The 10,792-nt window shown below is 53.3% G+C and overlaps 1 protein-coding gene across 1 annotated transcript; it reads left to right on the forward strand.

The window, feature by feature from the left end:
* Positions 1–1,024: 1,024 nt before the first annotated feature.
* On the forward strand, positions 1,025–10,511 carry SHH (sonic hedgehog signaling molecule; the record flags this gene model as incomplete). The annotated part of the gene is made up of 3 exons (XM_084206377.1): positions 1,025–1,333; positions 6,050–6,311; positions 9,805–10,511. The coding sequence occupies 3 exons, from the start codon at positions 1,025–1,027 to the stop codon at positions 10,509–10,511; spliced, it is 1,278 nt and encodes a 425-aa protein (XP_084062503.1).
* Positions 10,512–10,792: the final 281 nt, after the last annotated feature.

Here is a 10,792-nt window from a genome sequence, read left to right on the forward strand (position 1 = left end):
AATCAGTTGACTATTCGTGCACTTCCGAAGATACAACGTTATTTTAAACTGGGTGATAGTCCTGATTTTATTAAAAAAAAAAAAAAGTGCCGCATTGTAGTTGTGTGATACACAAGTCAGACACACTAACTTCATTTAACTGCCGCTTCGCATCAGACCTGTTTCTGCTATTAAAGTGGTCATTTATCAGCTAAAAGGCGAGTGTGTTTAAAAATGTATGTCTTTGGGAGGGAGAGCAATCTCCCTTTTCAGGGGCAAGAAACCTGTTACAAAGCCATTTAGGTGGGTGCGCTCTGAAATGGCATTATTCCCCCCCGGGGCGTTAATATTACCCAAGTATGTTCCTATTTGCACGGCTCCCCGATAATTCGGCATTTTATTTAACCGCAACTGCCCTCAGAAACTTGATTTGCACTGTAGCAGCCTGCTAATCTTAATTTTTTCCCCCTCTTTCAGAGAGGCATCTGTTCCTCTTGCTGACAAATGTACCATTCTGCCAAGAAAGTTTTTGGAGGAAAAAAAAAAAAACAGAAGAAGAAAAAAAAAAAAAAAAAGAAAGAAAAGAGGAAAAAAAAAAAAAGCGTGTAATTGATGTTATCCCAAGAAAGCGCGATCTCCACCCCTCTCAGCTCCAAGCCCTTCAGGTAAAAGGAAAAAAAAAATCTTTCAAGAATTTGTTGCCTTTTTGAGGGTTAACATCAGAAGACAAGCTTGCCTCGCCTTGGCCAATCAGCTCTCGGCCCTGGCAGCTATAATATAGAACTAAAGGCAGACTCCTCTCACTAGCGTCTTGCTTTGCTACCATTAAAATCAGACCCTTTTTTTGTCTCTCGATTGCTGTCTCCCGACCAAACTCCGATGTGTTCCGTTATCAGCGACCTAAAGCCTGCCATTCCAGCACCTGTCTTGCTAGGGATCGGTGGATAGTATACGATTCAGAAAGCAGACAAGGACATAGGAGGAGAGAGAGCTCTAGAGAGACAGCCAGGGATAGGCACAGAGAGCTTTGAAGTAATTGGATTCAATGGACGAAATGCTGCTGTTGACAAGAATTCTCTTGGTGGGCTTCATCTGCGCTCTTTTAGTCTCCTCTGGGCTGACTTGTGGACCAGGCAGGGGCATTGGAAAAAGGAGACACCCCAAAAAGCTGACCCCTTTAGCCTATAAGCAGTTTATTCCCAATGTGGCAGAGAAGACCCTAGGGGCCAGTGGAAGATATGAAGGGAAGATCACAAGAAACTCCGAGAGATTTAAAGAACTAACCCCAAATTACAACCCTGACATTATTTTTAAGGATGAAGAGAACACGGGAGCTGACAGACTGATGACTCAGGTAGAGCCACAGAGATACCTGTATTTGTGTTTGTTAACCTCTCTGAGCAATCCTAAAGGACGCATCTGTCTTAGTATTTTTGAAAGCCCCCCCCCTTTCCCTCTACCCCTCCTCCCCCCGCCCCTCCAAACTCTACTAGTTTCCCCATTGAATGTAAATACCATCTATCCGGCCAAGTTAGCAGGGGCTGGAGCTGTTTAGATATTTGGTGGGGGAATCTGTGTGATACTTACAGTCATTACCGTGCCATGGCGTTCCCTGTAACTTGGTTAGAGATTGCTGTTTGCATTTGTCCCCAAGGATGCACTTTGATCAAACGAATTGCATACAGCTCAGAGGACCCCAAGTGTATAGTGACCGCCAGGCCACCCACTCATTATTACAAACGTAGTCCGCGGTTGCTGCGCCTGCTGACTTGATTTTTTTCTCTATATATTTTATTTAATTTCTCTTTTTTTTCCTTTTCATTTCATTTTAACCTTCGTTATTATTATTGTTCTCCTCGCGAGCATATTCTAAATTTAGTAGGCATGCAGTCGTGCACTCACAAAAGGCAGCTGAAGCCGGATCGACCATTCCTCATCTGATTCCGTATTATATAGCTCGTATTGCAATACCATCATTTGCAATTGTGCCCATCAGAGCGTAAATATATTGATATTTCTTTAAGGATGCTCGCCGCCAATGCTCTGGTACTTACATAGGGGAGGGACTTGCAACTTATCGGCATTGCATCACCTTCTGTTTTAAAAAATCTGATGGCACAAGGTTTACAACTGGGTAAATATTGGATTTCGGGTGGAATCGGATTGCGGAACTATTTTATGAACAAAAAGAAAGAAAGAAAAAAAAAGATAAAGGTGAGAGAAAGAGAGAGAGAAAGAGAACCGCTCCGAGTCACCTCGTAATTATAATTCATGCTCAATAGAGAGCTCAGCGAAGTAAATTGCTCTGCTAATCCCGGAGTTTCAGAAACTACATGCAATCTAGACACTGGAAATGGGTTTCCTCCAAATATAGGTCAACAGCGCTTTTTTAATATTAATACATTTAAGCCCCACCTTCAGTGCTAGAGCAGGACTCGCCTGGAAGGACTAGGCGGGGAGTGGACGCGGGGAAGGGGGGTGGGGGGTGGAATTTCCCAAACTCTCCCCGTTCCTCGGCCTGATTTTCCGCACGTTGCCGGGTCTCTCGGGGCGAGGGACCGGCGGCCGCCACCATCTCCTCCCGACCACCTTAAATCGCACCGCACCTCGGAGCGCGGCGGCGCCTCCGCCCGCCGCCGCCGCCGCCCCGCGCAGGGGAGCGGAGCGGAGCGGAGCGGGTGCCGGTCTCCGCTCGGGCGCGGCCCGCGCCCCTCCGCGCACCCGCGGTCCTCCGCCCCCGCTGCCTCCGGAGCCGCATCTCTCGCATTTTCAGCTCCACTTACTCCCCTCGCGTATCGATCGCGGCGGCTCGGGTTTCACCCTTCCCTCCGCAGCCCGGCGGCAGCGGAGACGGCGGCGGCTCCGCGGGAGACGGGCTCCCGCCGGGGCTCGGCGCATCCCTCCCTGCGCGGCTGCGCCGGTGCGTGTGCGCGGCGGAGCGGAGCGGGGCGGCGGGCGCGGGGGGAGCCGGGGCACGGTCGGGAGCGGTGGGCTGCGGGCCGGGGGCGGACTGCGGGCTGACCCCGGCCCCGCGGCTCTCCCGGGGCACGCCGCGCCGGCTACGCGGCTGGCCGCTCCCGCTGCATTAGCTGGCAGCGTCTGAACTCCTGACCTTCTGTCAACTTCCCTCAGACGAACGAAACGAAAACAAATACTTCCCCCCCCCCCTCCTTCAGTGCTTGTTCCCGTGCCTTAGACACAAAGGGGGGAGGTGGGCTGAGAGCGGCCGGGCCGGGGAGGCCGCAGGGCCGGGTACCCGGCGGCAAAGAGGGGAGCGAGGTCGGGGAGCGAGCGGGGCTCCGGCACCCCGGGCCAGGCAGGGAGCGGGGAAGCGGAGCGGGGCCGGGCAGCGAGCGGGCTGCTTGCGCTCCCCGTTGCCCGGGCACGGCCGGGTCCTCGGCGACACGGGGTGCGGTTCTGCCGCCGGCCTCCCTGCCTTGCTTTCCTCTCCTTCCCTCTCTCGCTCGGCCGGCAACCTCTCGTTAAATCCCAGCCTTTAAACGCCGGCTTCGGGAGCCCTTCAACCATGGAGAGATCTTTCATGGACAGAATCGTTAAACTTGCAGAGTGGTTGCCGAATGCATTAGTCGCTAGTTAATATTAACTCCAGAAGGGTGGGGGGGAACGCAAACAGAGGTAGGTAAGTCAGGTTCTCAACTTTGCAGGTGACACCAGCAGTTTGCTAAGGGCTCCCCCCTTCCTCCCTTTCCTCCCCCCCCCACCTCGGCCATTGGCTGGATTGGGGAGAGAGATAAGGAGGCCAGGTCAGTATGATAAAGCTGGAATTTGTATGAAATAAAATAGCAATCTCGTGTAATGCGGCACACAACCAGTGCATGTTGTGAGGAATTTAGAGATCAACTTGGCATTTAGGAAGCCCACCAGGTTGTTTACACTGACAGGTACCTGTTAAGTGTTTCCTTCAAGCAATTCATTTGTGAAGAGATTAGGAGCTGGCAGGAGAGGGCTTGTTGAACAACTTTGCCTCCACACAAAGCGTTAGTGGAGGCAGCCCTGCTGAGCTTCACGGTGGCTGAACAGAATTGGGCTTGATTTGTGGCACACGACCCGATGAATTAATAAATAGTCTGGGCTTCACGGCTTTTGACTCTGACAATCCAGCTCAGGCAGTATAAAAGGGAGAAAAGTCCTTTAGGAGGCCGTTTCTTCTTCTTTATTTCGCCTGGAGTCGGGAAATGGTGCTGGCAGGGCCGGAGCGGCCAGAGCCCCTCGGCGCTGCCCGCACCGCTGCCCGCGTCCCTGCCCGCGCCCGCTCCTCCCGCGCGGGGTACGACATCGCCGTGTCGCGCAGTGCTGTCGCCTTATCAGCAGATGAGACATTTGCTTCTTCTCCTCCTTTCCCCTGTAAATCAGTGATGGAGTGTATCTATCCACTCAGAGGGAGAGAGGGAAAAAATAAAATAAATCAAACTCGACTTCCTTGTACTACTGCACTTTGCTGCCGGGAACAGCGCCGAAACCCAAACACCCGTCTCTCTCCATAAAACGGTAGGCCAGAGAGTCCAAAGTGAGCTTATGACTGTGTTTTATATCTCTCGTGGACTTTTATATCTCTTTATATCAACCCGTGTGTTGCTAGAATCACTTTTATGGCTGTTGGGGAACACATGAGAACTTCCTTGCTAAACAACCTTGTCATGTCCCTAAAAGTAGCGTCTTCCGAGTAATGGAGGGGCTTTGCTTTCCTGGGAGCTGTGAAAGGGGGACTTTGTGGTCTGTTATTGGCTGTGCTGTGAGCGCACTGTGGACAATGGTCCTGCAGAAGGCCAAGCACACCAGTCGGGCCAGCAAGAGTGTGGGAAAAGCAGCTTACCGCATCCCGCCGTGGCTTACCGCCACATCGGTATTTGCATCAAGAGAGCAACGTCGGGTAGATGCACCTGAGTTGTTTTCCTCTCAGAAAGGAGGAAGAAAGCTGGCAACGTGTGTGTTTCTAACTCTGTACCTTTAGTCGAGTGCTTTTCAATGCTTTCGGTGCCGATTTCCTGTTTCTGCCGGGCTGAGAGTCCTTTTCCCCTGTCGCCGCTGTGTCTATTCCCCGCCTGGCTAAGATGGGAATTTCCCCAAAACTTTCAGGCTTTCAGCTCACCTCTTTTCCTCACTTTCCCCTGTGCTATGTCCCTCATTATTCAATCCCTACGTGCTCTTGGTGCTGCTGGGCCCAGTTCAGCCCAGGGAAGGCTGGTGGCTCTGGAGGGTCTGTGAAAAACTCTGCAGTACTTTCTCCACGGAGCTGGAAGGGTTTCACTCCACACAAAGGGGCTCCTAGCTTGCATAGCATCCCTGCTCCGCTTAACTTCCCTCCTTGGCCCTCCCTTGCTTTTCATCTTCCCACTAAGAGCTATATTATTGTATGGATTTGCTCGGCTTTGTAGGCGAGCGCCGATGTATGTTTGAAGCGGAGTGAATGCTCCCAGCCCATGCAGCTTTGAGGGCTCTAATGAGTGATGGGCGAAGGGAGAGAAGTAAAAAAACACCCCTCCCTCCAGCACATAAAGGCTGTTAACATGTATTGATACCCTTTTCAACACAGAATTAAGCTGAAAAGACCCGCAGAGACATTCCGGGGGGGAATCCGTGACTCTGAGGTATATGGCGAGTGTTTGTTCTGGGTAGAAACTTCGCTCTCGGGAAGGGACAGGGCACTTAGGAATTTGCGGCAGGAATTTGCTCCGTGCAGGTGGCTTTGAATCGCCACGCTCACACCCCAGCGCCGGCAGAGGGGGGTCCCCCTGTCCCCGCAGCAGGTGCGGGGCAGGGAAGAGGTCTGTCCCTGTGGGTCTTTGTGGTGTTTGATCCCCTGTTCATCCCGTGTCCCCAGGTTTCATGCTCCCCCTCCTCACCTACCTCCCCGTCCCTCCCTGGCAGCAGAGGTGAAGATGCTGAGCCCATCCTGGGGCGCGTTTGGCAAGGAGGGTAGGAATGGCGGGAGAGGGAAGCAGGATGCGGCCCAAGGGGGTATCGATAACGGGGTGCAACACCCCCACAATGTTCCCCTGGCTGCAACACCCCCACAATGACCTTTTCTCGTCTGCCCGTATCCCCGCAGCGCTGCAAGGACAAGCTGAACGCTCTGGCGATCTCGGTGATGAACCAGTGGCCCGGGGTAAAGCTGCGGGTAACAGAGGGCTGGGACGAGGACGGGCACCACTCCGAGGAGTCCCTGCACTACGAGGGCCGCGCCGTGGACATCACCACCTCGGACCGGGACCGCAGCAAGTACGGCATGCTGGCCCGCCTGGCCGTCGAGGCTGGCTTCGACTGGGTCTACTACGAATCCAAGGCGCACATCCACTGCTCCGTCAAAGCAGGTAAGGCGGGCAGCCGCCTCAGGGACGTGTCGAGGTGGGGAGACACCCCCGGGCCGCGACTCAGCGCCCTAGAGCCTTCTGTGACCTGTCTCTGCCGCCAGGCTCCCTCCTCTCGTCCCTGCAGGGTCCCCATCGCCCGGCCTGCCCCGCCGGGGCTCCGGCGGGGATGGGAGCAGAGCCCCGGGGGCGCAGCCGGCCTTCCCCCCGCCTCTTAGCGATCCCTTCGGAGCAGAGGTGGGGGAAAGGAAAGAGCGAGGGGGAAGGAAAAAACAAAGCCCAGCCAGCTGCAGCAGTTTTTCACAGCACTTTTATTTGGGTGATTTGCTTGGCCAGCCTACACACGAGAGCTGCGTCGCAGCCACACACCCTTCTCCTCCCCCCGTGGGGGTCTGATGCTTTCCCCATCCAAGGAGCATGTTCAACACAAACACTCGTGGCCGTCTCCAGCCGCCCCGCTGGCTGCACGCCTTACTCGCGAGCGCTAATCTCCGAGTGGGAGCCGGCCAGGAAAATAAATAAGTAACGTGGTCCCCAGCCTCCTTCAGCGGTAGCCGCTAGGAAATTCCCAGATAGGGATACACATACACATAATTTTTTTCCCTCCCCTGTGCTTACAACGCCACACGCTGTCTCAACCCGGGAACAGCTCGCAAGAAATCCCCGACTCGCCGAGTTTCTTTTCTTGACACTTGACACGTTTTTTGGTGGAGCAAATCTGTCAGCGAGTGGCACCCCCCAGCTCCACCGCCTCCCTCCATCCAGCTGTATGACACCGAAAACTCTTTTTAAGAGCATACTCTAGCCCAGCAACCTGCTGGATGTGTCAGGAGACTCGGCTGCAAAAGAAAATAATGGGCTTTCTTTAAATATAGCTGTTTGCTTCGAACCCACGGCAGGGAAACAGCCCTGCCCTGCCGTGCCCACCTGCAAGGAGGCGTTCACAACCCCCACTCTGGCCCGGAGCTCCCCAGAGGCTGAGCACCTCTCCTGGCCCATGTGGGCTTTGTCCTGAGAGCCTGCTACTGCTTTTGTTCAGCTCCTGGGTCCTTTCTAGGCGAAAAGAGGCCCTGCAAAGCTGTCAGCTGTGTGGAGATCTGAAACACCCCTTTCAATAGCCAAGATGGGCTTTGTAGCGCAAGGTGTCCGATTGTGGGGCGCTGTGACCTTAGCCCAGGAGCACCTCCTAATCCACCCCAGGGGTGTTTCACAGGAGAGGAGCCACCCCAAGCTGCTCATTGAGATTCGGCACACAAGGACTCGGGGGCAATATTTGGAGGGTGTCAGGCAGGGTCGTGTGACTGTATGAGGCAGGCTGAAGGGAGCAGGCTTGAATTCCACTCTCTCAGCCTGATCTTAAACTGTCCAAACCTCATTTCATGACAGAGCATCCCATGAGAAGATTAAATCCCATAATGCCAGCAGGAAGATTCTTTATCTAGATCTCTGTTTGCAAAAAGTATGATCCAGGAGACTGGAATGCAAAGAAGAGTTCCCCCAAGGCCTGAATTATTGTCACCAGAACAGAGGAGGGAGAGGCAGGGGTGGTAAAAGGGACATTGATAATGCGCTACAGCAAGTATTTAGAGCAAGCTTCTACATTTAAAATTCAAATACAGATCTTGAGTGCCTTGGAAAAGTGGCTCTGCTGTGCAAATAATGCTTGGAAGGTCCTGGGTTTTTGGAGAGTATGTGTGTGAATTGGCACATAGGGTTTCTGCACCTGAACAAATAGGAAGGGGGAGAAAAAGGGGGGAAGAAGCTGGGAAAAAAATGGAAGTGTCCTCTCTTCCAAGAGTGTCTGCATTTATTACATGAATCAGAATGACAATGCTGATCCTTTATTGGATTTTAATTAGAGAACCCAAACAAGCACTGCTCAAAGAAGCAGATTTTCACACCTCTGCCAATTCACTGGCATGTTTGTAGAGCTGCTACACTACTACATCTATTCATCAAGTCCCTGAATATGCAAACAAAGCTCTAGCCAGACCTTTACTGCCAGCTTGTAGGAAGGTGTAGTTTACTAGCAGAGGCCTCCACATAAAGCACATAGCTTGTTTGTTGCCATGTCCTCCCTGAAGAGGGAGGCCTTGGAGATCTTGCTGCTTCATTTCTGAAGGAGAAGTGATAAAGTCATTAGCAAATCAATAACGGTCTAATTTTCGCCCTTCCTGTCCTTTCTGAGAAAGTCATTAGGAGACACTCCAAGGATTTGTTTAAATCATAGGAATTTCTGTAGCATCCACAGAGGCAAAATATAAAATCTGTTCATCTTTAGGAGCTAAATCACCAGGTCTCTTAACTGGTATAGGGAGTAACAGGGAGAAAGCAGAGAAAAGCAAGGGAGGGATGGGGAATCTCAGCACTTGCTAGCATGGCATCCTATGGAGTATTACCCAATATTTAAAAAACCAGAGTGGTTAGGAACACTGCAAGTACCTCTGTTAAGACAGAGATCAGCCTGGAGCACAGCAGACTTTTTTCTCCATCACCCCACAGGTGGCTGAGCTTCCAAAAAGTGATTTGCAAGAGAGACAGAGTCTCATTGCTACTTTTGCTTTCTTTAAGTCTGAGATTGTTCCTCTCAGTAGCACAGGAAAGCAGCAACAGCTGCTCTATACTCTGAGTAACTCCCAAGAGCTGGAGGAGGTGGAAGAGGCATTTGCTTGGACCTGGCACAGGTGTTGGGCTGCTCTGGGACCACACGCTCTGAGACAGGGAAGAGCATGCTTCCCCTAGGGGGGAGGGAGAGGTTTCTTTCTTTTTTGAGGGAGGATTGAAGCAGAGTGCTGGAGATGCCAGGCAGGGGTGCTGTGAGTGTGGGATGTGCCCCAGTAGCCACCATGCTGAGCAGGAAGGCTGGAGGCAGCATGGGGGCTTGTGCAGCACGATGCAGGGGGATTTGGGAAATTGGGTTGTTGCTTTGCAGTGGCAAAATTTGTGTGCAACCTGGGGCAAAGTCCCCTTCTGTTCTCTGCTGTTTGCTGCTCTAGATGTGCTCCTTGAGTAAGAGCTGAGTGGGGACCCCGAGCATTGAGAGCACAGGCACTTGCGTAGACAAGAAACTTTATGCTAGCAAAACCACTCGGCTTTGAAAAGCCTGCAAGTTATCTGGCATCAGGTGTCAGCGCAGGGTAAACAGTAGCCAAATGGGAAGTTCTTCCAGAAGAGATTTTGTTCTGGAACAGTTCTCTCAGTGGAAATATTTTGGCTCATTTCCTTTATGAGACAAATCACTCTTGTAACTCCTAACCCAGAGGAGATTTTACACTGGCTCAAATCTGGCAGGAAGGGGATTCTCACTGGACCCACTGAGTGCAAATGTGGCGTGCTCATAGATGAGGGTGGAGGAACTTCAAAGGGGAGTCTGGCTGTGTCCTGCACTTTCTTGGTGGGTTGGGGTGGCTGGGGAAGCGATAAGTTCCTGCATGTCCCCATGCCCCAGCCCGGCATGTGCCTCCTCTAACCCTGCTCTGCCTCTCTCCTTGGACAGAAAACTCGGTGGCGGCCAAATCCGGGGGTTGCTTCCCTGGCTCGGCCACGGTGCACCTGGAGAAAGGTGGGACCAAGCTGGTGAAGGACCTGAGGCCGGGAGACAGGGTGCTGGTGGCCGACACCGAAGGCCATCTGCTCTACAGCGACTTCCTCACCTTCCTGGACCGCGAGGACGGCTCCCACAAGCTCTTCTACGTCATCGAGACTCGGCAGCCCCGGGCCCGGCTGCTGCTGACGGCCGCCCACCTCCTCTTCGTGGCCCCCCAGCAGAACCAGTCTCAGGCGGGGAGCGCCAGCAGCCGGGCGCAGTTCGCCAGCCGCGTGCGGCCGGGCCAGCGCGTCTTCGTGCTGGGCGAGGGCGGGCAGCGGCTGCTGCCGGCGGCCGTGCACCGCGTGTCGCTGCGGGAGGAGGCGTCGGGCGCCTACGCGCCGCTCACCGCCCAGGGCACCATCCTCATCGACCGCGTGCTGGCCTCGTGCTACGCCGTCATCGAGGAGCACAGCTGGGCGCACTGGGCCTTCGCCCCCTTCCGCCTGCTCCAGGCCCTGCTGGCCGCCCTCTGTCCCTCCGGGGCGGGGTCCCCCATGGGAGACCCCACGGCCCCCGGCATCCACTGGTACTCTCGGCTCCTCTACCGCATCGGCAGCTGGGTGCTGGATAGTGACTCTCTGCACCCGCTGGGCATGATGGTGTCGTCCAGCTGAGGGGAACCCCGCGCCGTCCCGCCAGGCTCCAACCGAGAGACAGAGACACGGAGGGAGAGAGAGAGAGAGAGAGAGAGAGAAAGGAGAGAAAAAAAACAGAAAAAAAGAGAAAACACTAAAAGAAAAAAAAAAAAAAGAAAAAAACCCCATATTTTTAAAAGAGAGCACGGATTAAGACTTTAAAATAATAATAATAAAATAATAATAATTAAGTAGGACAGTCCAAAGTAGACTTAAAGGGAAACAAAGACCCCTGGAAGTTCTGTTCTGTTTAGTTTATA

The sequence above is a fragment of the Fringilla coelebs genome (genome assembly GCF_963513975.1).
Source record: "Fringilla coelebs genome assembly, chromosome: 1".
Classification (NCBI taxonomy): Eukaryota; Metazoa; Chordata; class Aves; order Passeriformes; family Fringillidae; genus Fringilla; species Fringilla coelebs.